Source organism: Callithrix jacchus, chromosome 1 (assembly GCF_049354715.1).
Source record: "Callithrix jacchus isolate 240 chromosome 1, calJac240_pri, whole genome shotgun sequence".
Taxonomy (NCBI): domain Eukaryota; kingdom Metazoa; phylum Chordata; class Mammalia; order Primates; family Cebidae; genus Callithrix; species Callithrix jacchus.
Genome location: NC_133502.1, coordinates 15,553,946 through 15,581,500, shown reverse-complemented (window position 1 = coordinate 15,581,500; position 27,555 = coordinate 15,553,946). Strand labels below are relative to the sequence as shown.

The 27,555-nt window shown below is 46.7% G+C and overlaps 1 protein-coding gene and 1 long non-coding RNA gene across 15 annotated transcripts in view; one reads left to right on the top strand and one right to left on the bottom strand.

The window, feature by feature from the left end:
* Nucleotides 1-27,555, top strand: part of LOC128929756 (uncharacterized) — a 134,114-nt gene that overhangs the window by 53,273 nt on the left and 53,286 nt on the right. For all 5 annotated transcript variants that reach the window (XR_013535943.1, XR_013535957.1, XR_013535953.1 and 2 more), the window contains exon 2: nucleotides 19,752-19,865. This is a non-coding gene — a long non-coding RNA (uncharacterized LOC128929756). The remainder of the gene's footprint in view (nucleotides 1-19,751; nucleotides 19,866-27,555) is intronic.
* CLYBL (citramalyl-CoA lyase) overlaps nucleotides 2,482-27,555 on the bottom strand; it is a 287,479-nt gene continuing 262,405 nt past the window's right edge. For 3 of the 10 annotated variants that reach the window (XM_008995357.4, XM_054245882.2, XM_078374291.1), the window contains one exon: nucleotides 13,039-14,264. In XM_008995357.4, the coding sequence (XP_008993605.2) occupies nucleotides 14,169-14,264 (96 nt within the window). In that variant the 3' untranslated portion in view covers nucleotides 13,039-14,168. Of the gene's footprint in view, nucleotides 4,122-5,619; nucleotides 10,280-10,312; nucleotides 11,969-13,038; nucleotides 14,265-27,555 lie in introns of those variants that run through there. The other 7 variants (XM_035293302.2, XM_078374237.1, XM_008995446.5 and 4 more) reach the window with 4 other exon arrangements.

The following is a 27,555-nucleotide window of genomic DNA, read 5'->3' as shown; positions in this document are numbered from 1 at the left end:
AGGGCCCTAGGTGGCTTCAGGACACCCTTTTGGCCAGTTGCCAACACAGTGCTGTTGCCTCACTTGCCACAGGCCCATAACAGAAGCTGGGGAACTATGTGCTGGAGGGCGGATCAATGGATGGACGCTATGGGGGTCGCTGTGGATGAACTTTACACTCTTGTGTAACTCTACAGTAATGGCCATTGCATCTCAGCGTTCCCCTTATTAAAAAAAGAGAAACAGGTATGCATCTGTGATCCCAGGTCCTGGCCTTATTAGGATCCTAGAGGAGTGACCAACCAGAGGTCTTTTAGCCTAAGGGAAATAATTGTGATCAAAGCTTTCTGGATCTCTCCTGGGAGGTCCTCGGCCTGAGAGAACAGCCTAGGACCAGACCCTCCAGTGTGAAACAACCCACTTCCCTCTGAGACCTGTGAGCAGCCCTGCCCTGGGGGGAAAGGGGCGAAGGAGGCAGATGAGGGGGAGCAGGAAAGGCAGGGGGTGTGTGCTGTTCTGGGGGAGGCAGAGCGGGACAAGCCGTCTTTGCAAAGATGGCTCAAAGCCCGGTGAGCTTCTTACAAGAGGGAGCCTGCCCTTTCAGGGGCTCTTTTGCTCTCTTGAGACCCTCAGAGAGGGTAGCTAGGCTTACCTCTGCCTTGGGGGGCTGTGGGACTCACTTGGCTGAGCTGTTACTTGACATCTTTGCCTCCATTTTCATAAAAATGGTACAGTTTTGAGCTGACACTAGGACAAATACTGCTTTTTACTTATATGCTTTAAGTATATATAAGAAAAATAGAATTATGGAATATTAGTTACAAAGCACCACACTGCCACTGTAGAAGGACACACTTTTCTTTTAGGTGAGATTTACAGGACAGCCGTCCAGACAAATGTGGCTGATTTTGAAAATTCAGCATGAGACATTTCATCATGATGGCTATTTCAACCTCTTCTGCAGTCATTCAGGGATGTGAAGGTGTATGAAATTAGAAATGAGGTCATGTGGGAGGAATCAATCAGGTCTTATCAAATCAATTAATGAAACCCAAACATAATTATGGAAACTGGTTTGAAGTTTGCTCTTTAAAGTTTAGCATAGTCAGGAATTCCCAAATCATGTTATAATATTGTACCTTTGACTTCTAATGAAAAAGCTTCATTTCACCTTTCAAAGCCATGGAGTTTTGTCTGGCTGGTTCTCCTTTTAACCTGAAAAATGAGGGGTTGGACTAGAGTCTTATTTAATGAGTTTGGTGTGGGACCCAGATATTGATATTTTCTAAAAGCCCAAGAAATAATTCTAATATTAGCTAAGGTCCAGTCCATTAAAGTCCTAATTTGGGTACAAAATGCTTGCTTTCTATAATTAAAAAGTCTTTTTTTTTAAGAGATAGGGGTCTCACTCTGTCATCCACGCTGGAGTGCAGTGGCACGGTCACAGCTCACTGCAGCCTTGAACTCCTGGGCTCAGGTGATCCTACTGCCTCAGCCTCCTGAGTAGCTGGGACTACAGATGTGTGCCACCATGCTAATGTTTTAAATCTAATTTTATTTTGTAGAGATGGGATCTCATCTTGTTACTCAGACTGCAATTTAAATTTTTAAATAAAAGTAAGGAAGGAAATCAGATTCATTTTGCAGATAATTCTACTTAAAAATTCAGATCTCACGGAAGTCCACAAATGAAACTGGCTTCATGAGGGCTGCAAACTTCACAGAGTATTTTAGGCAGATCTTACACATTTAGAAAAGTTATGTCTGCTTCACATTTTGATATTCCTAAGTGAGTTTTAAACCAGTTATCAAAAACAAATTTATTTTTCACCTTAAAGAGTCAAGATGTCAAAGGTTTTGATTTCCAGGTAGAAATCATGGAAATCGAAAGGATTGAAAAGAAGTGTTTATGGATAAAGATATAAAAAATAGAGATATTGACTTTTTGCTACTCTCTGAGGATAACAATTCCCTGTGTGTGTGTGTGCGTATGTGCACATGAGTGTAGGTGTGTGTGCACGTGCAAGTGTATGTGCATATTTGTAAAAGTGTGTGTGACTGTGTGCATCTGTGTGTGTGCATGTGTGTGTTTGCAATGAGCCTCTGCAGGAATGGGCGAGGAGTAGCTAATGTGGGAGCACCTTAAAGGAACATTAAGATAGATGGTGGCAGGCAGCGGCCATGGGGCCAGCAGCTCCTGATTTCCTGGCAATGTCTGCCTAGCAACCCTCCTTACTGAAGACCACGTCTCCAGAACCTAAACAGTTTTTAAAATGTAGTTCAACTTTGGAGATGGTTTTTATTTTCTTGTTATGAAACCTAGGCGCCCGCACTAAGAAGTCAAATGACTACCTGGCTGTGTCTGCTCATGAAGATGGTCTGTGGCAAAGTGATGCTAAGGTTGAAACTCATCCATCAAAAGGTCACAGGAAATAGAAGGATCCAAGTTCAGTATTTGGATTAGAAATACAAGTCAAAGAAAGCACTGCCATCAGAAATGTGCGATTCTAAAAGATATTTATTTGAAAGTTTTGAAAAAAGCAAAGCTCATGCCCTGGAGCTTCTGGGAGTATGTACAAAATACAATAATTAAATTAAGTCCAGCAGTTAAAGTTCCTCATAAAAAGAAAAAGCTGGAGTGCTTCCCAATGGGGAATGCTTGACTTAAAAGAAAGGTTTTACTCTGTGGCCTGAAGGTCAACAAACTGGGACTCTGTGGGAATGTTTAACATTTCTTAAAGGGGTTCTTAGGTCTTCGTTTTGTTGAAAGAAAATAAAAGTAAAAAGGGACAAGTTTTGAAAATTCAAAAACTGAAGGTGCAGTCCTAAAATCATCACAATTTTTATAAACGCTGCACTGGAGGCTGTGAAAACACGTTCTCTTTGCTGAGCACTAATCTAACACATATGCCCTTTGAGAAGGAAGAGAAAAGGCCAGTGGTGCCTTGTGAACAAACCGCTTTAAAATGTGCTCATTTTCACAGGCAGTCCATGTAAATTCATAGCCCACTCATTGTCTATTTATTTTGAAACATTTACCTAAGTATTCTCATAAATATATATATTTGACAATTTAAAATTTTTTGTATGACAGCAGGACTGATCATATTTTAAAAATGCTTTTATGAGGCAAAGTTTTAAAAATGATCATTTTGGGTCACATTCTTATAACCTAAAATGGGATGTTTATCACAATTTGAAAATATCTGTTTTTATGCTAATCATTTGTTGTTACCTTTCTGGTAATATCTCCCCCAAAAGGAAGAAGGTTAAGAATTGGATAGAAATAAAATTTTATAAGTTATACAGTTATAAAATTTGTGCTTTATGGGTTTGTACGTACAAACTTGATGTGAAGTTAAACTTTTTCAAGTAGAAGCATCAGTCTAGGCTCTCACAAGAGTCTCAACAACTAATCTCAGACCCTCATCTTCCTTATAACTTACAAAGAAGTTGAATGTTGGTTTTGCATGAAGACAGTGTGATCAAAGGTAGGATACTAGGAACAGCAGCTTTGACTTTGGGAGGCTGAAATCGGTGGATCTCTTGAGGTCAGGAGTTTGAGACCAGCCTGGCCAACAGGGTTAAACCCCGTCTCTATTAAAACTACAAAAATTAGCCAGGCATGGTGGCATATGCCTGTAATCCCAGTTACTATGGAGGCTGAGGCAGAAGAATCACTTGAACCTGGGAGGTAGAAGTTGCATCGAATCGAAATTGAGCCACTGGACTCCAGCGTGGGTGACAGAGCAAAACTCCGTCTCAAACAACAACAGTAACAACAAAACCCACCAAACACACACACACATACACACACACACACACACACACACACACACACAACAAAGGAATAGCAACTTTGGCAGCAAAGTCCAGTTTACTAATGAGCAGCCTCATTGACATTTCTGCTTTGATTCCCAAAGTACAGTATCGTCTGTCTGTGCACTCAGGGTCTCTGGTGAAATGGACACGCTAAACATCCGGTGCCAAGCCCTCAGTCGAGGAAAGACTGGGGAATGTCCTGCAAGCAGCTCATAGCCTAAGATGTGAGATTTACCTCCGAAGCAGACACAGAATTAGACAAACATAGTTTGCCCATGTTGTTGTTTTCTTTCCGACATTTGCTGTTTTTGCTTTTGGAACTATGAGGGGAGAAAGGAAGAGAAGGCAAAATTACAAGGCAGAAGGAAAAGTCTAGCAGGACTAGATGGAAGGAGAGATGATGCAAAGAATGGTGCCCACGGGGGATGGAGCACAGGAGTGAGGCCCACGGCCAAGAGGTGGTGGCGACACCACCGGCTCAGCATGGCGCTCGCTGCAGCCTGTCCTTGGGGCTGCATCCAACGTCATGCCTGCACGGGGCCTTCCTCCCTTAGACAACCTCAGACATTTTCCAGCCATTGAGACTGGCTCCCGGCAGAAAATCCTGCAAAATGTACGGGGGCATGTTGAGTCTGGGAGGCAGGCACTCAGGGACCTCCAGGGGCTGGGGGACATCAAGGCGAATTGCGAGGTGGCACTGGCCTGGTGGCAGAGCTTCCCGGCTGTGTTTTTGATGACTGGTTGTTTGAATTGTGATGAATTCGAATATCTTTGCCGGGGTCAGGCACTGTCTCTGAGGGAGGCAGTTGCTGAGGAGGAGGCTTTGTTATTTCTCTCGTTGTTTCAAAAAACACATTTGGAGCTTGCTCACCCTACAGAATTGACAAACTGGGGAACCCGACAGGGAACCATGAATCTGAGGAGTTGGAGGGGGGATGAAGTTGTGTGGTTTAGTGGAGAGAATGTGGAGAATGTAGTGGTAGTCTTGGTTTTGCCAGCCGTGTGACCTTGAGCAAGTCCCCTAGCAGGGCCAATAGTTGCCCAACTCCAGGTGACCCTAGCATTGTATTTTTTTCTATGTGGATGGTGCCCCCTTCAGTCAGGAGATGGTACTACATAACCCTCCAGCCCTTTAGTGTCTACAAAATCAGGGGACTGGACAAATGGTAAGAGTTTAGAGCCAGAACATCTCCAGCACTGAGAGAGACTTCCATAGGCCAGCAATGGGGGTAGGAGATTGTTAATAACAACGACAGTAAGAGAAGAGCAGCGCAGCTCCCCAGACTGTGGCTGCTGGAGTGTGCCGCACCCTCCTGGTATGTCCAGGAATTTGAACTTGTTTTCCTGTGAGAGCATATCCTTCATCTAGCAATGAAAGTAAATAAGAAGGCCAGGCCAGGTGGCTCATGTGTGTAATCCCAGCACTTTGGGAGGCCAAGGCAGGTGGATCACCTGAGGTTAGGCGTTCAAGACCAGCCTGGCCAACATGGTGAAACCCCATCTGTACTAAAAATACAAAAATTAGCAGGGTGTAGTGGTGAGCGCCTATAGTCCCAGTCACTCAGAAGGCTAAGGCAGGAGAATTGCTTGAACCCCGAAGGCAGAGGTTGCAGTGAGCCAAGATCTCACCACTGCACTCCAGCCTGGGCGACAGAGTGAGACACTGTCTCAAAAATAAAGAAAGTAAATGAGAAAACATGGTTTGCTGAGTAGAAGTGCACATTCCAGCCAGCTCTGCGCAGCGGGATTCCCATGCTCTGCTGTGGAAAGAACTTGGTCTTTACTGAATGCCTACCATGTACCAGGCATGATGCTAGGTGGTTTAGAAATACTGCATTTATGTATTCATTTTTATTTTACAATCATTCTTTTAAAAAATTGTTAAAACAATTATGGAAAAGGTAAGAAACAAGATTTACCATTTGAACCACTGTGGCATTAAGTACATTCATATTGTGCCACCATAGCCCTCCTCTTACCCAGAACTTTTTCACCTTGCAAAAACAAAACTTGGGGCCAGATGTGGTGGCTCATGCCTGTAATCCAGCACTTTGGGAGGCCAAGGTGGGCAGATCACGAGGTCAGGAGTTTGAGACCAGACTGGCCAACATGGTGAAACCCTGTCTCTACTGCAAATACAAAAAATTAGCTGGGTGTGGTGGCGGGCACCTGTAATTCCAGCTACTTGGGAGGCTGAGGCAGGAGAATAGCTTGAACCCGGGAGTCAGAGGTTGCAGTGAGCTGAGACTGTGCCACTGCACTCTAGCCTGGGCAACAGAGTGAGACTCCATCTCAAAAAAAAAAAAAAAAAAGAAACTCAGTACCCATTAAACAGTAACTCCCCATTGCCCCCCACCCCATCCACCGGCCCCTGGTAACCACCATATGCCAGGTGCTTTTGAATACACTAGTTTATTTCATCCTCCGCCATAGGTTACCACTCTAGAAGCAGATGCTCAGACAGACACTAGGGTGCAAGATGCTAGAGAACAACCTCCAGGAAAGGAAGGGGACTCGGGATTAGCATCAAGAACAACGTCCAGGAAAGTAAGGAGGACTCACGATTAGCGTCAAGAAGTTGAATGGCCAAGGAGACCCAACAAAGTCTTGGCTAACCCCACTGGAAACTCTGGCTTATATATGCCCCCTCTGGCCAAAATGGTGAGGGGCCCTAGAAGGGTCTTGGGCAAGGCAGTGAGGTAGGGGGCTGTCTGCTGACTGCATTTCCCCAGCCTAGGAAAGGGGTGCAGCTTTCTGACTTCCACATCCTCACAGCAACTCTTGGAGTCAGGTGTTTTCATTTGGGTAGTTGAAGAGACTGATGTTCAGAAAGAATAAATGCCTTCTTGTTCTGTCTGCACATAATGTAACCCATTAGTGATAAAGCCAGGATCAGAACCTAAGTGGAGGAGGGAGACTCTGGTCCTGATTGTAATGAACACATTTTCTACAAGCTCATGCTGGGGATGAGAGGCGAGAGCAGGAGAGGGATCAGAGATGTGTGACAATGTCCACTATTCAAGGCATCCACACTGTTTTTGGGACACACACATCTAAACAAGTATTCTAGTGAAAATCCTATCCATGCAATGGCAGGACTGAGGGAAGAGCTGCAAGTTGTCTCCGGGGGATCTGGGGGGACCTCACAGGTGTGGCTTTCAAGTTGTGTCTTGAAGAATGCTTTGCGTTTGTTGGGTGTCATGGAGAGGGAGGATTGCAGCTTGCACAAAGGCTTCAGAAAAAATCAGTCTGGACAGTGGCCAGGGCCTCTTGAGAGAGCCATGCTGTCACTGATATGAGTACACAGGGCTGGGGACAGGCAGTGGTCGGAGCTCCTTTCTACCAGCCTGGGAGAAGCTCCCTAAATCTCCCCTGAAAGCCGATGCACGAATTCCAGGCCCTGGAAATTAGATGGAGAAATGGATGTGCCCTTGTCCTCATTTGGGAATTGGATTACTAGCCACCACAGTTCTCCCAGAAAACCTAAGCCAGAAGTTCATGTTGGTTTTTATGTTCTTCCTTTCACAGGACTCAAAAGACCAACCCCTGCCCGCTTTTTAACATTAAGCCAGATACCTAGAGTGTGTAGTCTTCAGAATAAATTCTCCACCACAAAGCTCTCTGAAATGAAATGTTCATTTTTCTCTTGATTCTATTAGTGCATCTGATTATGAAGGAAATTTGATTCGGTGTTTAAAAACAAAACAGAACCCAGCCAAACCAGCTATTTGGCCTTATATAAACCAAAAGAATCCAGTGTCTTGTCACTGAGTCTCTCCCCTGCAGCCAGCTATTCTAGCATCGTCACATAGCCAGCACTCGGCCTCCCTTGTTTTCTGTAGATGGAGTTTTCAGCATATCGCCTCTTTTATTTATGTAATGAAATGAATCTCTAAAGTTCCTTCCAGGCCTGGGGTGCCAATCCCCAAGCAACTTGTCCAGTTTTCTGTTTCTTGAGATGGAGTTTAACCCTTGTTGCCCAGGGTAGAGTGCAGAGGCAGGGTCCAGGCAACCTCTGCCTCTGGGGTTCAAGAGATTCTTCTGCCTCAGCCTCCTGAGTAGCTGGTATTTACAAGGGTGCGTAACTATGCTTGGTTAATTTTTTGTATTTTACGGAGTTTCACCATGTTGCCCAGGCTGGTCTTGAACTCCAGACCTTAAGTGATCTGCCTGCCTCAGTGTCCAAAGTGCTGGAATTACAGGTGTAAGCCACTGCGCCTGACCCAGTTTTCTGTATATTGATATGTTGCATGCAACAGTGAGACAGAGAAATTTTCACCAACAGAGGAGTCTCACACAGTATCAGGATTCCCCCTTGGTCAGTGGTAGACACAGGTGAGTTGAGAGGCTGTCTTAACCTATCCTGGTGACAGCCAGCTTTGTCCTGTGACTTAGGTGTGGCAGCTACGCTCTGGAAGTCTGGCCCCCCTTCTACCCCTTCCAAAATGGGTTGGTTCTTGAACCATTGCCTTAAGCCTGCGGACAGTGTTCCAGTTCTCTGCGTATGGGAAAAGGGGGAATGGGGCCAGGGTGGAGTGTGACTCTCTGCAAGTTTGAAAGACTGTGTACAAACAGAAGGCCTGGCCTCACTCCTCAGACCTCAGGCAGGCCTCTGATGGGGTGGAAACTGCAGCATGGCAGAGCTCCTGCCTACCAAAAGCGGAGGGGAAGGGAGATGAAAGAGGTGGAAAAGTAGCTGGTTTCAAAGCATATGGCCTGCAGTTTTTCAAATGTTTTAAATTCCTAATTCGCTCCTCTCTTGTTATCACCACACACTGTAATCGCCAATGGCCTTTCTTTTTGCTTTGACACTTGACATTATTTTAGGCCCCTGCTCCTCCTCTGACTTCCCCAAGGGCGTTCTAATTTCAAAAGAAAAGTTCATCTGGAGTAAGTCCTGTGACTTTGAGACTGGCCCCTCTGGCACCCAGTCGGGTTCAACAGGTGTTTGTTGAATGACTTAATGAATGAATAAAGCAATTCTCTTGAAAAAGTTGGGGGACATTTTTACTCTCAGCAATGTTTCCCCCCTTCCTTCTTAAACTTGGGTTTACCAATTAGAGTAGCCTCCAGGGATTCCCAAGGGAAATCAGCAAAGTTGACTTAACAGTTTTGCAAAAACTCATAACCAAAAAGCTACCAGAAAGGGAATGTTCATTTTTCTCTTGATTCGAATACTGCGATTGAACAACATGGGCGATTCCGGAGGACTGAAAAGCAGGGGACCGGGATCATCTCTGCATCCCTCCAGCTCGCGGCCCGGCGGGGTGAGGCCGGGGCTTTGGTCAAGGAGACCTCAGCCAGGGAGCTGCTGCACTGGGTGCCTTTGGGGCCCCTCCGGGCTCGTCATTGCGCATGGCCCCGGCTTGGATTCGGGGCTGCAGGGACCCCGGGGCCGGCAGGACCCCAGGGCAGGCGCGAGGGCCCCGCGCAGGTGTCCGGCCTGCGCGCGGGGTGCGCGGGGGTGCTGGGGCCTGGGAGACCCGAGAGAGACGTTATTGTTACAGTGTAACGAGTCTGATTAACATGCTCCTGACACTTTCTCTTAGTTTCTCGGGCTCCTAGCAACAGCGCACAAAGGCGCGGGATGGTCCCGGGCTCCGCGGGGACATGGGGCCGCCTTTGATCTGCCACCATTACAGCCGGGCTGCGCGACAGGCGCGCGGGCTCCGGGCGGCCCGCGGCAGGCGGGCGAGTGGGGCCCACAGTCCCGGCCTCCTGGGCCACCACACTCCCCCTCGGCCCGGCCCTGGCTCCGCACGCACGCGGGGTGCAGAAGAGGCGGCCTCGGGGCTCCGCAGGGCTCGGAGTCTGCGTGTACCCAGCGCTCCTCCTGCCCGCGGAGCTGCCTACTCCGGTTTGCTGTGCCCTTCCCGTCGGAAAAAGCAAAAGTAAAACCCAGCCGGTCACTTAAAGTGGAAAAATAAAAATAAAAATCATTTAAAAGGAAGGGCGTGAGGGACAAAGAAGTCCCAAAAGATTTTGTCGAAAGACAACTCGCCCCGCAGGCTGCAGCGCGCTTGGCGGAACCCGGGCGCTCACCATGGCTTCGGCCCCTTCCCGCAGGTCACTCTTTCCATTGCTGGCAATTCTCATGGATTCCAAAGGCGATAAACTGCCAAATAACAACTGGAATTTAAACGAGCGAATACTGCCAACCCCAAAACCGGCTGGCGCGGAGCTGCCAGGTCCCACGCGCGGACTCGCGGATGCCAAGCGGGGTCTGGAAAAGTCACTGATGTTCTGTGGGGGCCGCGCTCGGCTGTCCCGTTCCGCCGGTGGGAAATACATCGCGGAGAGAAAGGCGAAGACTTTCACGCCTAAATGCTGGGTCTGCCTCCCCCACTTCCCCCGAAGATGCGCGGGGAAACCTGGTGGGGGCTCCGCGAGTCAGACCCGACCTCCGGCCGCGTCCACGAGCTCGGAGCCTGCGGGCCGTCTCAGAACCTGTTTTGTGCCATTCATTGCTTTTCTAATACTACAGGAAAGAAATAAAACATGGAAGATTCAGTTTTCCAAGGTAAACTGAAATCATAAAAGCAGATTTAATCCTTCAGATTAAAATAAACAAAACCATGTATTATTTTTTCTCCTCATGGCGTCATAAGAAAATGACAGTGTCCCCAACGAACCAAGTCAGTTTCCCGAACTCCCGCAAAACGACTGGGTACAAAAGTGTGAATAATAACATGTCTATTTTAGAGACGAGGGAAGGGAAAACAACATGGTTTGTTCTATCTGCGCAGCAAAATATGCCAGGGAAGGAGTTACTTTCAAATTCAAATTGGAGGCGGTAAAGTCTTCATCCCAGGAGAGGAGGGGAGGGCGGCCGGTGGACTAACACTGGGACATCAGACAGGAAGGCTCCCGGATGCCGAGAAACTTCCGAACTTGTGCTCATGGACAGTGCCCGACTCTGACTGGAGTTCCCTTCACCATTTCAATAAAACATGACTGTATTGATATAATCCTCTATACATTAAAATGAGGTTGTCACAGATTGTCATTAAGACCTCAGTAAAACAATGAAGACATTATTGGGCACCCCCCCTCAGGCAAGGTATTAGGGGAATAAAGCAATCTACACCACACGGGTCCTATTGAGATTAATGAAAAAATTATGCAAAAAAAATCTCAATTTCATTTTCCCGTGACGGGGCTTTGCATACATCCAGTCAGTCTTGCCTTGCACCTGATGATTTATTAAACTAATCCACAGTGATCACCACTGATGTTCTCAGCTCAATCTTGTCCTGGCTCATTTTCTAAGTAATTGTTTCTCATTAGTTCTGATAATGTTTTAATAGTGTTACCCATAATTTAGAGCCCAAGAATTAATAACGGGGGTGATATGGCTAAGCAGCTTGTGAGGAGCTACACAAAACATAAACAGGTATGCTTTCTAATTAATCAGATTAGCCGCAAGGTCCTCTTCCTGTCGCCCATGCCTGGTTCAGGAGTCAGGAGTCGGGCAGCCCTCATTTCCCCATGTCGGGGTGCCTGGCGTGCCCAGTGGAGATGACTCACACTCTGGGTCCTCAGCTCCTCTCCCACCATTCCCAGGGTACCTTGCCCCACCCATGGCACTATAGAGATTCAGGTGGGGAAAGAGGGGGAACACCCTTTGCCTTCCAGCATCTTCTTCCTGGAGTTTTGTCCTTCAAGGACTAAGGCACTATGGGTCTCTGACCAGGACTGGACTCTTCGGGCCCTCCTCATTTGGGTCTCTGTTCGGGAAATGGGACTTCAGTCCAGATTTGTGGCTCTCATAGGACCTAGTCTCATGATCCTACCATAATTGGGACCACTGGGTTAGGAGGAAGATAACCGGATATTTGGGGAGACTAAAAAAGATGGTTTTGTTTAAACAAAGCAGTTTGGGATGAGGGCAGGAGCGTGGCAAGCAGTCCATGTGGTTGGGACCTAGAAACCTGTGGCCTGGGAGTGACCAGCAGTGGGAGGCCTAGCTGGTCTGGCCTCCACACCAGCTAGGGACCTGGCGGAGGGGCCTGCTTTTCCCCAGGTCTGTAGGGCTCCCTGGGTGAGGAGGAGAGCCTGTCAGTGAGGCCTTGAGGAGGCCCCTCTGTGTGGGGTGGGCTGGCTGCTTGTGGGGCCGGGGTGGAGACTGGAATTCAGGCGCGTCATCCAAGGGCTTCTCTGGATCATCCTGGAGGATGGGAAGGGTAGTTAGACTGGGGTGAGGGCTGCCCATAGGCAAGGCCGAGGTAGGGTTTATTTTCTTCTTTTGCTTAGGGCCAGCCCTGCCTCCACTGCTTCTAACACCTTGAGCCAGTGTGTATGGCAGGGTCAGGGTGAGAGGAGGCCTTCCTTTGCCTTCCCGCCACCAAGCCATCCTCCCATCCCTCTGTGTTCTGAGCAGAGAGGCAGACTGGGTGTTCGCAGCACTGTCCTGGGTTACCTGGTGCCCACCTGATTCCGGGATTCCCATTCTGGGTAGGACCCAGCTGCAACAATGGGTGCTGGGGGTGTTCCTTGAGAACTGCTGCCGCTGCCCCGTCTGGGGTCTGGAAGCAGTGTGGCTGGAGGCCGTTCGGCTCTGAAGTTGGCAGGATGCCATCTTCCTCCTTCCGGCCTCTGAGTGAGGATGGGGCTAGCTTCCACCTTCCCTTCCGGCCACTCTGGGGCAGCACAGGGCGAGCAGGGTGGAGGGTGCCACTCTATGAGGGACCCCAAGGAGCACATGCCATCTCCATTTAGGAGCTATCTATCTCCTGGATCCCGTGTTTGGGAACATGAGTTGGTGTCTCCAGAATGGGCATCCCTAGAGCCATCTTGCCTGGTGTGGTGCTGGCTGCTTGCGTGACTGTCCCTGTCTACCATGCACTGGGGTGGGCTGGGGGGGGTCACCTGGTGGCAGTGGGATTCTGCGGCCGTGCGTTCATTTGATGGTGCCTCTCCTGGTGTCTAACCTCAGCTCCACTCACCTCTCAGGCTTCCTGTAGGAACTGCAGGAAGTGGGCAAGAGGAGAGCCCTGGCTGGGGCACACGCTAGGGGCCGCGGAGGAAATGATCCAAAAGGGCGTAGGAGGAGGTGAAAAATGAAAGTAAAAAAAACAACTGTTTTCTATTTACAAATTTAAATAAACAGAACAGCCTTCCCCGTGGAGTTTGTCTAAGAGTAGCAGCGTTGCTGCTGTGTAGGTCATGAAAAGGTTGGTGTAGAGTTTTAAACTTCCCATTCTGTTAATTTCTTAAGGAACAGTCGTCCAGAGTCTCGGCACAAAAGCTCATGATTTAATGAGGAACAGAAACAAAATCTCTGATTGTTGGTGTTTCAAACTTCATTGGCGTCCTCTGGCAAGCACAAGTTGATCCCTCTGCAGCTTCAATACCCTTTAGCCTTCAGTATAAGAGTACATGCTGAATAGGGAACAATGGCTGGTTGTTATGTTTATTTACCCTTCCTACAAGCTGGGTTAACCTCTTCAAAACAGCTTTACTAAGCCCGTTAACCACACCACCCATCTGACCTGCAGCCGCATCTCTAATGTGATGCAAATCTCGCAGGGGCCACATGCACCAGCTCGGGTGCATTGTGTCTTCTGAGACGTTACAAGTTTACGACTGAGGGAGTCCTGTCCCGGCCATACATTTCCAGGGGGAAGTGGCCTCAGTGGCAAACAGTTAAACAGGAAAATAAAGGGGGAGAATGGACCATCTTGTGTTTCTGCACATTTAGTTTTTAATGGCCGGTAATGGTTGGCCCACAGCCTTCACCCAGGATGACAGCCTTCCTGTTCATCGTCTGTTCATCTCTAGCAGTTCAAGGAGCTGGATGTTTCATTTTGGGGGTGGAGGTTAACAGTAACCAGTTTTGAAGGTTTATTTTTAGAAGGTATCTTTATAAGCCAATGTAATACTTAGTAACCTTTTTGATGTTTTATGGATTACTAGCAAAACAGACATGACCCCTTAATGTTGTTACTATTTTTTAAAGGTACCTTTCTTAAAATTGTCTGTGGTGTCAGCTGTGCAAATGAACGAGCCGAAAGCATCTGCTAACATGAGAAGGGTAGGGGGGAATCTGTCTATTTGGGAAAGATCTGTTTCATTCAAGACCTACCTTCCCCTAACAGCTCATCTTGCCCCATGACCTCATCGCCCTGTGAAATCATAAGCCCATATTTGTAATACACTAAAAATGACAAAATCATAAGCTTGCATCCAAAAGGAAAAACGAGGAATGGCCAGTAAGAAAACAACAACAAAATCGTGATTAACATGAACTGTAAATGAAGTCAGGTCCCAATCTGGCATACTAACAAGCTGCCTTGAGTATTGCGGTTTGTCTTTGAGAAACCCACTGTCTATGTTCAGCCCACCTGATGAGAGCTTCATTGAACAGATCATTTTTCCTTGATGGAGGTGGCAAGCGTAACAATGTTCTGGGCCTGCTTCAGTAACGGCATGTCGATCATACTCCCTTGGAAAGTAAAGGCTCCCTGGAAAACAGAATACAAACTTCCTGAAAGAATGCTCGAAATTACAGGCTTCCTTTCTGCGCACGCTTGTACAAGAACATTTTAGATTCCACCTGAATTACACTGGCTTTCCTACCCAACTTTTGAGAAAGCCAAAGTAAATTACAGAGGAGAGGTTTCTTTTTTCCTCCTAAAGAGGGGAAAAAATTAAAAATCTTCAGCATTTTAAGGAAGATTTAAGGAGAGGAAAAACATATTGGACACAAGACAGGAAATGTCAGTTAACTCTTGAAATCAAGCAGAAAACATCTGTGGAAGGAAAATATAAATACTTCCCTATATATTTTTGAAATATTATGTAGAACTTTAAAAGCAGGAATAAATTCTGGCAACTAATTATTGTTTTAAACGATTGTACCATCAGGTTAATGGCAAAATCCTACCACTTTGCTGTAACATAATTGAGAGGTAACATAATAAGATGATGAGGCAGGATTGTACTGAGTACAGAGATGAGTCTGTTGGCACACACTTACAGAAGACGACTAGAATTACCAGGGACGGCCGGGTGCGGTGGCTCACGCCTATAATCCCAGCACTTTCAGAGGCCAAGGCAGGTGGATCACCTGAGGTCAGGAGTTCGAGACTAGCCTGGCCAACATGGCAAAACCTTGTCTCTACTAAAAACACAAAAAATTAGCTGGGCATGTAGTGTGTGCCTATAGTCCCAGCTACTCGGGAGGCTGAGGCAGAAGAATTGCTTGAACCTGGGAGGCGGAGGTTGCAGTGAGCCAAGGTCACACCACTATACTCCAGCATAGGCAATAGAGCAAGACTCTGCCTCAAAAAAAAGAAATTACCAGAGACATGAGTCTGTAACAAATCACTGATCTGTTGAATGCTGAGATGGGAAGGCATCTCTGAAATCTGAAATAACCACATTTTACAGATTCATTTCTTGAAAACTTCTACCATACTTATATCGAATGTGTCAAGTAACCTAAGCCCTGTTCGAGATGAGAAACGGAGGCCCGGAGTGGTAAAAGAAGGAAAAAAAAGATGTGATCTTCCAAGGTCATGTGACTAGGGAAAGCTAGAGCTGGGGCTGACACTTGGGTCTCAGAGCTTCAAGCCTTCATCTAAGATTAAGAAGACAAGGTCGCTTCTTTAAATGCATCAGTGAAAGAGAGATTAAGTGGACAGAAAGCAGTATGCTCAGAACCCAAAGTTAATGTCTGGTTATTTGTGTTCTTTTCACCCCTTCCCTTTGCTGCTTACAATCATAGCCCTTCATTCTAATCCACCCAGCTTCGACCTGTTGGCAAGGATGCTGGTGTGAGTGGCATGCAGGGGGTCCTTTGAGATCTGGAGGTGATTGGGGCAATCCTAATGCACATTGCTGATGGTCCATTTGCATCTATTGCAGCCCGTTTTTGGATTGCACAAGTACCGCTTCCCAGCAGTCAATGCTGCTGTTACTCCTGGCTGCTGGGATCGGAGTGCTGGGCCCCATGATGAGGGCTGAGAGGTAGTCACTTACAGTTTACACAGGATGGAGGTAAAGAAAAATGGGGGAATCCTTAGCAGTGACTTGGGAATTTACCTTTCGATTGAGAGACATTCTAAGCCTACTAGGATTAGAATTTTTACCAGCAGTGCCCAACCTTCTCAGCCTTAGAATGATGACTCTTACTCATATGAACACCTGTGTGACCTAAACTCCTGTACTCCAAGTCACTTCCCAGCCCTCTCGCTTTTACTGTTTGAACCTCAGATTGTCCTTTCCATAATTTCATTCAGCCTCAAGCTAATTTTGGTCACTTCTATGAGCAGGAGGAATTTTGCTAATTTGGTTGGAAGTTCCAAGGAGGTCCTGTAGGTTGGTGTTACATGGAAATCAGGGCCTGGATCACATGCTGTTTTACAACGCGATCGTCTACTTTTCTTACTGGAGTAAATGATGAAGACCAAAGGCCTCTTGGTTATCCACCCAACAAGTGGATTATGGCCCTGTAAAACAGCACATCTGTCCTGCTAGGCCTTAAACAATAGGCTGGGGAGATGAAATTGGCATAGATGCACACAAAATCAAAACAGTGCGCAGAGAATCCCAACGATGGCCTTGAGTCTGTACCATGTTCCCGAATCTGCCTGGGGTTCCACGTGCACATCAAAGATTAAAACACTTTATGTAGTTTTTCAAGACCGGGAGATCATTTCTTCTATGGTGGCAGATTTTGCTTGATTTTCTTTAATGAAGCTTAAGGTGCAAGACAAAACGTAGCATTTTTGTTCTGTTTCCTGCTTCTCTGCAAATAGAAGATGTTAGTGTTATGAACGAGACTGCCTAGCATGAACACCCTCAGGCTCTCACATACCCACCTATGATATGGGTGGTATTTTTTTAACTTATGTGTCTATAGGTGAGATGAAAATAGTCTCTTGGTCAGGATTTGGAAAAATGCAGTTCATCAAAAAGCTCCTTGGATTTTTTGGGGGAGGGTTTGAAATCTTCCTTAATGATTATATTTATTTATGTATTTTTTGAGACTGACTCTCATTCTGTTGCACGGGCTAGAGTGCAGTGGTGCAATCTCGGCTCACTGCAACCTCTGCCTCCCAGGTTCAAGCAAATCTCCTGCCTCAGCCTCCCAAGTAGCTGGGATTATAGGCGCCTGCCACCAGACAAGGCCACTTTTTGTATTTCTAGTAGAAACAGGGTTTCACCATGTTGGCCAGGCTGGTTTCGAACTCCTGGCCTCAAGTGATCCACCTCCCTTGACCTACTGAAGTACCAGGATTACAGCGTGAGCCACTGCAGTTGGCCTTAATAATTATGATAAGTTTAAGTTTCATAGCCCAATGCTCTCAAAAACTGTCACAGTGTTTCAAAAAGTACAAAGAACTTCTATCAGCTTGAAGTTTCTGACTATAATTTAGTTTAAAATGCCTTTAAATAGTAAATTATTCTTTTTTTTTTTTTTGAAATGGAGTCTCACTCTGTCACCCAGGCTGGAGTGCAGTGGCGTGACCTCGGCTCACTGCAACCTCTGCCTCCTGGGTTGAAGCGATTCTCCTGCCTTAGCCTCCGGAGTAGCTGGGACTACAGGCACACACAACCATGTGCCTGTATTTAATTTTAAATTAAAACAAATTTTAAAAATTATTAAAAATAATTTTTTGTATTTTTAGTAGAGACGGGGTTTTACTGTCTTAGCCATGATGATCTTGATCTCCTGACTTCATGATCCACCTGCACTGGCCTCCAAAAGTGCTGGGATTACAGGAGAGAGCCACCATGCCTGGCCTTTTTTTTTTTTTGAGACAGAATCTTGCTCTGTTGCCCAGTCTGGAGTGCAGTGGCTTGATCTCGGCTCACTGCAACCTCCCCTTCCCAGGTTCAAGTGATTCTCCTGCCTCAGCCTCCCAAATAGCTGGGACTACAGGTGTGTGCCACTGTGTTTGGCTAATTTTTTTTGGCATTTTTAGTAGAGACAGGGTTTCACCATGTTGGCCAGGTTGGTCTCAAACTCCTGACCTCAGGTAATCCGCCCTCCTTGGCCTCCCAAAGTGCTAGGATTACAGGCATGAACCACTGTGCCCAGCCTCATAGTTAAATTTTTTAACCCCCTTGTTCCTGTAATAATAATAGCTATAATTTTTTGAGCAGTTCCTAGTCTGGGCCTGTTGCCTGGGACTTTACATGCATTATTTCATGTAATGCTCCTAACAGCACTTTGAAGTAGATACCATTGTGCATCCCCAGTAAAACTTTCTCTTTTTAGTTGTGGCAAAAACATATTCACCCTCTTAGGCGTTTTTAAGTGTACAGTTCAGTAGTGTTAACTCTATGTACATTGTGCTACAGATCTCCAGAGCTTTTCCCTCTTGCAAGACTGAAACTCTGGAGGCCGACCACGGTGGCTCACGCCTGTAATCCCAGCACTTTGGAGGCCAAGGCAGGTGGATCACCTGAGGTCAGGAGTTCGAGACCAGTCTGGCCAACATGGTTGAAACCCCATCTCTACTAAAAATACAAAAATTAGCTGGGTGTGGTGGTGCATGCCTGTAATCCCAGCTACTCGGGAGGCTAATGCATGAGAATTGCTTGAACCCAGGAAGCGGAGGTTGCAGTGAGCCAAGATCATGCCACTGTACTCCAGCCTAGGTGACAGAGCAACACTCTATCCTAAAAAACAAAAACAAAAAATCCCTGAAACTCTCTATTAGACAATCCCCCACTTCTACATCCCCTGGAAGCCACCATTCTACTTTTGGCAAGGATGCTGAAAGTAGAATCCTTGGGTCTCACTCTGTCACCCAGGCTGGAGGTGCCATCATGGCTTATGCAGCCTTCACCTCCCCGGCTCAGGTCACCCTCCTGCCTCAGCCTCCGGAGAGCCTTGGACCATAGGTGTGCACCACCAGGCCCAGCTAACTTTTAAAAAAATATTATTTGTAGAGACAAGGTCTCCCTATGCTGCCCAAGCTATTCTCAGACTCCTAGGCTCAAGTGATGCTCCTGCCTTGGCCTCCCAGAGTGCTGGATTACAAGGCATGAGCCACTTTGCCAACCAGCATTCTACTTTCTTTCTCTATGAGTTTGTACCCATCCCCTTTTAATAACTGAGGCACAAGGGGCTTAAGAAACGTGCAACTTGGCCCTGTAGTTAGTAAATATATAATAGAACAGGGATAAAGCTGACTGTATCTGATGCCAAGTCTGCTCTTAGGGTGATTGAAAAGGGTTCTCTCAGTGTGTTCTGTGACTCCCTGAATCAGAACAATGGGCGGGGCGGGGGGGGCCTTGTTAAAATGCGGATTCCTGGGCCCAGTCTTAAGTGGTTCGTGTAGAAAGCGTGGAGATTGAATGGGACTCCTCTGGTAATTCTAGCATAGGTTCATGTTTGAGAACTTCCATGTTTTAGCTCCCGGGTAGAAATGGTCAGGCCGGCTGGGATATGCAGGTCTGTAAAGTGAAGAGCCCTCTTGCAGCCTTTTGTAAACGATGCCTTTCTCTTGTAAGGCATCCCCAAGATGCCGAATGGCAGGATTTTCTTAGGTTAGTCGCCACTTATCCATTCATCCATTAAGTATGGACCAAGCAGCTCCTTTATGCCGGGCCTTGGTGAGTCACTTGGGACAGTGAGAGGAGGAGACTTGGCCCTGCCCTCTGGGAGCTCACCATTCGTTGGAGGGGACAGAGAAGGAAGAAGCAGGTGCTACCTGACGCAACAAGAATTGGGGAAAAGGACAGGATGGGAAGCGCAGGGATGAGCTGAGGGCCTGAACAGCTGCACTTCTTCCCAATCAGGGCCATCTTTGCGGGACAGCACTGCTCACACGGATATGACACTGGGCACCTAGAGTAATGCCAGGCATCCCCCCGCATCGCTGTGGAGCTCCGGACACAATGGGCTTTTCTTGACAGTTACCTATGGTGGTGTTGTGATAAATCACTGGTCAATTGCTTTGCACAGCTTAATGTGCATGTGTCTATGATTTCAGACTCCTGGAGGTGAAGACTAGTGTCACCATAGTACACGTGACTTCTGCATAGGAAGGAAACAGGCACCATTGGACTGAGCTTTCCTGACATCTTGGCCATTGCCCATTGATAAGGTAAGCACTGACATGCCATTAACTTTACCAGACCCTGAAGTTCTTCATGAAGAGAATCTGCCTTAAAATTTGATGGTAAAAGTGGTGATGACAGCGATGATGACAAGAGTCATCATATCTGTGCATATTCTGCATTTCTGGTATTTAGTATGAAACTTTTTCCTCCACAGTCCTGAAAGAGTAATTTTGTAGAAACCACAAATTTATCTAAGTCTTTCCCCACTTGCTTGTTTCCAAGTAACTTCTGTGGAGATGGAGGGGGTGCCTTCTGGCACATTCCGATGACGGTGTTGCTGTGGCTCCCTGAGAGAGTTCTCTGTGAGAATTCACACTAGTGTTGGAATACAGCTGTGAGAATCCTTTTTTGGGGTATCACCCTTTTCCTATATGTTGCTAAGTCTTTTTGCTCAATGAACAAATGATTGGCCTTGCGGCAGTTCCCAGGGAATTCCTAAACTTCCAGCCAGTGTTGGCCATGATCAGATTTCTCCTTGAGATCCTGGCTGTGCCCTCCACGTGCTGCATCTCTCAGTCTGGCTGTGGCCTCCCGGGTTACCGCTCTTCCTTCCCTCCAAAGTCAACAGGTCCCTGAAACTCCTAAAAAAGGGGAAGGTGATGCTCCCAGAGCCACTCTCACGGGCACTGTTTCATTATTCTTTCAACTTCTCCCACTTCAAGAGTCCTTGAAAAGGCCTTGTGTGCCCTTGGTTCCCTCTCAATTTTTTTTGTGACATTCACTTTAAGGATGTCCGTTTGGGTGCCAGGTACCCAAAGCTCAGTGAGGCTTCCTGGCTGTAAGGCTGGCTCCCAGAGCTCTTAGGGACATAGTGCTGGGATGTTTATAGGGGGTGGCACTTTGCTAGTTGGGATCGTGCTGTTACCTTTCTAAAACAGATCTGATGGAATCATCCATTTGTTTTAACCCGCCATGGTTTTCTTTGGACTCACAGAATTAAGTGCAATATCTCAGTGGAGACCCAAGCCTGCCCATGACAGGACCCTGCCCCGCTCAGCCTCCTCTCCTGCCAGCCCCGAGGCCTGTCCCCTGACACACTCTCCGCCCCACAGCAGTGCCGCACACCCTGTTCTCTCTCTGAAGGCCCTTTCCCTGTTTAGCAAACTCCTCTTGATGCTTCCCGCTGTCAAGGTGTCACCTCTGTGAAGTGTTCTGAGGCCTCCTTGGTAGAGCAAATCACTCTCTACCCTCTCCCTGTACAGCTCCGGCATAGCCTGCGTTCCCATCTCGCGAGATTGTTTGTTTACACTGCCGTCTTTCTCATAACGCTGTGAGGCCCCTGTGGGCAGGTGCCAGGCCTCGTGTGCCTTTGAATCCAAGGACCCAGCACCCAATACCTGCCGGGTACATGGGAGATGCTATGTGACCCCTGACCTGGTGATGATAGAAAAGGCTGAATGCAAGCAAAGCCAACAGCAGCAATACCAACCTGCCTGGATAGAGGCACAGGTTTGATGGTTGCTGATTTGGGTCATTCTTTTTCTTTAATTTGGAACCTGACGAAGGGACTGTAGTTGCCTGGGCAGCTTTGCTATCACACATACCTGCTGGGTCCTTAAGTCACCTGGACATGTGCAGTGAGGTTTCATCCCAGTTGGTCTCAGGGACATGGGGCTCTGCCTCCCACCTCATCAAGCTATGCAAGAAGCCCTGGCTCACACCCATGCCTATTGGCTTCCTCACCATCTGACATGGATGCAGAGCCTACTGTGTGCCTGGCATACCGCAGGCCCAGGGACATGTGTTATGTGTCTGTTAAGCCACTGGTGACTAGAGACATAAGGCTCCTGCAAAACAGAGCCTGTTTATTGCAGGCCCAGGGACTTATGGCAGCAGGGAACAAGTCAGATGTGGCCCCTGACCTCACAGGGCTTCCATTCTAATGGGTGGAAGACATTAAACAATGATAGAAACGACTATTACTTTTGATGAGTATGAATGCTCAAAAAGCGAGGCCCAGAGGAATTGAAGAGCAATTGACAGGGGACCTAACCCGATCAGGTGGGGCCTCCTGTGGGACAGGATGTTTAAACTGACATGTAAATGGTGAGGAGCAGCTAAGCAGGGTAAAGGGACAGGAGGAGAGGAGGGAAGGAAGAGAGACCAGAGCACATGATGGCTCTTTCTGGGTCACGAGCTGGGTGACCAAGGGGAGAGTGATAGGAGAAGAGAGAATCACCCCAGGTCTCCACAAAGCTTTCCAGCTCCAAGCTCACCCTTCTCCTCCCCTTTATGTGCACGTGTCTGTCTGTGCCCCTGGGCTGGTAATACTCACTGGTCAGCTGGCCAGCACTTGTTGAGCCTCTGGTAGGACACCATGGCTGACCTCAAAACTGGTAGTTTTGGGGCCAGTGTGTCAGTGTAATCCCAGCACTCCTGGGCTAAGTCAGGAAGATTGCATGAGCTTGGTGAAGGCTGCAGTGAGCTGTGATTGCACCATTGCACTCCAGCCTAGGTGACAGAGTGAGACACTGTCATGAAAAAAAAATTGTCATGTTGGGCTGGGGTCAAGTTAACTTGCGCAGGTGACTTAACAGTTAAAGGGCAAGTAAGTTGAGGACATTTGTGGTGCTTAAGGGACAAGGAGCTGCAAAGGAAAGGAGCCATCACAGTGGCGCTGTGGTGCTTAAGGGACAAGGAGCTGCAGAGGAAAGGAGCCATCACAATGGCACTGTGGTGCTTAAGGGACAAGGAGCTGCAGAGGAAAGGAGCCATCACAACGGCGCTGGTGTGGCCAGGGAAGGGCTTCAAGAAACAGGTACTCTGAAAGTCAGCTTTAGAAGGTCAGGGATAGGAGAATGTCAGGAGAAGGGCGTGGGGACTGGAAGCTGGACATAGAGAAGTATGTGGCATTGGCTTTCTCTGTTTTGCAGGAGCCTTTTGTCTCTAGTCACCAGTGACTTAACAGACACATAACACTAAGGGGTGTGGTAGGAGACACTGGATCTTTCTGTGGTTCTGTCTATGGCTCAAAAGCTGTCTTCTAGGGCCTGAGGACATGCAGCCTACTCAGCCTACATTAATGCAATCTGGAAGAGAGATGACATTTTAAAATATTGGTTCTGCTATTTATTAGCTACTTGACTTTTCTTGTAACAAAGCACATAATTACTTAGTCTCTATTAGATGAAGCTGGACTGAAAGCCAGTGGGGTTTCTCTGTTGTTGCTACATGCACTGATGGGCCCAGATTTGCTCCTTCCTGGACCTCAAGCAGAGGAAGGTGAACCACTGTTTCCTTTCCTTCACTCTGGGTGTTTTTCTTCTGTCCAGAGGTGGACAGAGGATCCAATGATGGGGAAGCCAAGAGCTGGGCTGGGCTGGGCTGGCCGAGCCCTACCTCCGAGTGGGACAACATGGATGGATGGTCTGGCACTGGCTTTCCAGGCACCAGGGGAGGGGCTGAACTTGGGGAAAGGATGTCAGTTTCCTTGAGGAGGAAATAGGAAGATTGTCTTGGCAACTGTAGCCTCTACTCTAGTTAACTATACCTTCAGTAAGTCCTGGAATATTAGTTTCCAAGCTGAATATTGGAGGAGGATAATGCCATTAGGAAGACCATTACCCAAAAATAGGTTTCATTTGATGGTACTTTATACTATTACAAAATATGTATTTTGAGACAAGAGTCTGACTCCTGTCTCCCAGGCTGGAGAGCAGGGACATGATCACAGCTCACTGCAGCTTTGACTCCCCGAGCTCAGGTGGTCCTCCCACCTCAGCCTCCCCACTAGCTGGGACTACAGGCATGCCCCACCAAGTCTGCCTAACTTTTTGTATTTTTAGTAGAGATGGGGTTTCGCCACATTGTCCAGGTTGGTCTTGATCTCCTGACCTCAAGTGATCTTCCTGCTGTGGCCTCCCAAAGTGCTGGGATTACAGGTGTGAGCCACCGCATCTGGCCCAAAATATTTTCAAAGACATTTTCTCACCTATAGTACAGAGGCATGATTATTTTAGTTTTACAGATGCAAACAATGAGGTTCAGTACTTGTTAACCTTACAAAGGAACTTAAGATGACAAGGCTAGAATCTAAGGCTTTTCACCCCAAAGTTCAAATTCTTGTTATTATTCATTGTAACCCAAAATATGGCTGTCACTGGTATTTGGGATGATTATAGAGAAAATTCGAATATAGTTACATATTTATTTTGTATATACTATGTATTTTAAATTGTATTTAATGTAATTTATAAAAATAGCATATGTAAATGATTTCAGAAATATTAAGATGAAGCTAAAACATACTATAGATAATGTGCAGATAAGCACATATGTGAAATTGTAATTTTAACAAGTAAAATACAACATTTTTCATCCTGGGCTTCCATTTGAAAGCTCTTACTATAATGTATTAAATACCAGAAATACTAGAATTCAATAATACAATATATGACTGACATTTTAAGTCTTAAAAACACCTAAAGCATTTGTTAGGGAGAATTAACGGTGGTGACATTTGGTCCTTATATACACATCTGAATATCAGTAACCCTTTGTTTTATGGATAAACATCTTTAAAAAGTGTCATGAAGGCTGGGCACAGTGGCTCATGCTTGTAATCACTTTGAGAGGCCAAGATGAGAGGACTGCTTGAGCTCAGAAGTTCAAGACCAGCTTCAGCAATATTGTGAGATCCCGTCTTTTCAAATAAAAAAAATTAGCTGGGCGTGGTGGCACACACCTGTGGTCCCAGTTACTCAGGAGGCTGAGGTAGAAGGATCACTTGAGCCCAGGAGGTCGAGGCTGAAGTGAGCCATGATCGCACCACTGCACTCCAGCAACAAAATAAGACACTGTCTCAATACTTAAATAAACAACTGTCAGGAAGATAGTAAAAGAATATGACTGAAGACTTAGGAAGTCTAGAACGTGTTTTTCTTCTTTTTAACACTTTGAATTGTAGTGATAATTTGATCAGTATTTTAATAATATTTTGAATTAAAATTGAGCAGCCATTCATTCTTATTGTCAGATAATTTATAGATGCTAATGTATCTCTACGTGAAATTTCTGAAAGTTCAACGGAAGTCATTCAACACGGACACCAATTCACATTTTGCTAATCTATGATTACCACTATCATGGAATTCAGATGGACGACGTTCCATGGCCTAAGCCCTTTAAGTAATTCCTAAGAATGTAACAGTGGGAATATCAGGTTTGGGGTGGGATGGGTGGTGTTCATTATGCACCTGACTGGGCAGCACAGTGAAAAGTCAGCCAGGAGCAGTATGTTGAGTTGGGAAAAACCCGGAGGGCATAGTCTCAGAGAGGGTGCTGAGTTTGGGGGTTGTGCAGGAATTTGGGGGGATTCTGTACCCTGGACAGTTATTGGATCCATTTTCCAAGCTCTGCAAGGTGCAGAAGCCTGGAGAAGCTCCTCTTTATCCCTCTCGTCCCTTCCCCTGTAGCTCTCTGGTTTTCACTCAGAGGGCAGGGCAGAACCAGGAGGGGCACGGAAGGGAGGCCTCCTGTATTCCCAGGGTGGCTCCACCTGCCAGGTCAGTGACAGTCTGAGCGAGCATGGGGAATCATCTGCTCCATGCAGAAATAGGACACTTTCCAGGATGCGCACAGCCTGTGGTGGCTCTCAGTAGCCTGCGGCTGGAATGAAGGAGAACAAAGATCCCTGGGAGAGAAAAGATCTGGCCTTTCTGGGGTTTCCCTTAGAAGCAGCTTCATGCAGAGATTAGGGATATGGACTTCGGGCTCCCTTACACCTGACTTTGGATCCAGGAATGCCTTTTCCTAGCTGTGTGACCCACAATGAACAATGCTACCATTCCCAGCTTCGATTTCTTCATCTGGAAAATGGGGATCATACTGCCCCCGTAGGGCTGTGGTGAGGATTACATAAAATAATATATGCAAGGGCCAGGTGCAGTGGCTCATGCCTATAATCCTAGCACTTTGGGAGGCCGAGGTGGAAGAATCACTTGAGGTCAGGAGTTCAAGACCAGCCTAGCTAACATGGTGAAACCCTGTCTCTACCAAAGATACAATAATTAGCTGGGCATGGCGGCGCGTGCTTGTAATCCCAGCTACTCAGGAAGCCGAGGCGTGAGACTTGCTTGAACTTAGGAAGTGGAGATAGCAGTGAGCTGAGATCCTGCCACCATACTCCAGCCTAAGCAACAGAGCAAGATCTGTCTCAAAATAAATAAATAAATAAATAAACATATATATGCACAATGACCTGTTACCTAACAGGCTCTCAGTAAACGGGAGCAGATGCACTACCAGCATTGTCACTCCTGTGGCCACACACTGTCATGATGGCCACCACTAGTGTTAGCAGTGTGATTACCTCTCCTCTGGTTATTATTACCACTCCCATGACCACTGCCAGCATGGTTACTGCCACCACCATTGCTACTAGTATTACTAGCATTGCTACTGTTATTGCTACTGTTATTGCTGGCCAGAGATTATTGAATTCTGCTTATCTGAGTAAGGCCCAGTGAGAAGCAGACTCTTTGAATTCTACGTAGGTTTTATGATTTCAAAGTAGTTTAAAGAATTGCAAGAGTTTGAGAGATATCAGTGCTTTTGAAAATATAATGGATAGAAACAGCCTCATGCCTGAAGCTTCCCGTCCCCTCTAAATGCTTCTAAATTATAGATCTAGTTGTCTCTTTAAGAAACTAGACTCAGGGATGCTATATATTTGGCAGAGCCTCAGAAGGAAAACAAATACATTTAGAAAAATTAAAAAACTTAGAATATCAGCAGAGGCCAGATGCTGATCAAATGGGGATGATCTGAAGGTCGGAGGCTGGCTTCTACTGAGGACGTGCTGAAGCCCAAGGCACAGTTCTCTCAGCAGATGATGGGCCAGAAAAGGAAGAGGCGTGGCAAAGATGATGTCTAGTCACATTTGTGTAAAATGGGGATATTTCTTGGAATGGGGAAATTGAGTGGATGTAAAATGAATGGATAGCATTAACATTTTTCTTTTTACAGAGGAAGGATGAAATTACTTAGCTTTAGTTAAACAAATGGAAACACGGGATTAGAAAATAGAAAGATTTGTGTGTTTTACTTGGTAAGACTAATTCGGGACTTTACCAAGAGTTCCAGGAAGTCGAAGTGGGGAAAGAAGAAGCAGTAGAAGGCTTGGAAGATGAATTTGACAGGAGCAAGGCAGGGAAGGTCGAGATGGCTGAACAGTAGGGAGGAGAACTGAGGTGAATGTGTGGGCCAATTATCTGAGTATGTGACCATCACAGAATCATCTCTGGGTCTCTGTAGACCACAGCCGTCATGCTTACTTTAAAAACTGATCGGAGGGACCAAGGTTGCCGTTTGTTTGTTTGTTTTTGAGACAGATTCTGCCCTGTTGCCCAGGCTGGAGTACAATGGTGCGATCTTGGCTCACTGCAACCTCTGTCTCTTAGGTTCAAGCTATCCTCCTGCCTCAGTCTCCCAAGTAGCAGGGATTACAGGTGTGCACCACCACACCTGGCTAATTTTTTGTATCTTTAGTAGAGACAGGGTTTCACCATGTTAGCCAGGCTGGTCTCGAGCTCCTGACCTCGTGATCTGCCTGCCTTGGACTCCCAAAGTGCTGGGAGCCACCGCACCTGGCCGCCTTCTATTTTTAAAACTTTCCTCAGAGCCTAAAACTGTATGGCAAGATTTTGCTTTAAAAATATTCAGGCAGAATAATCA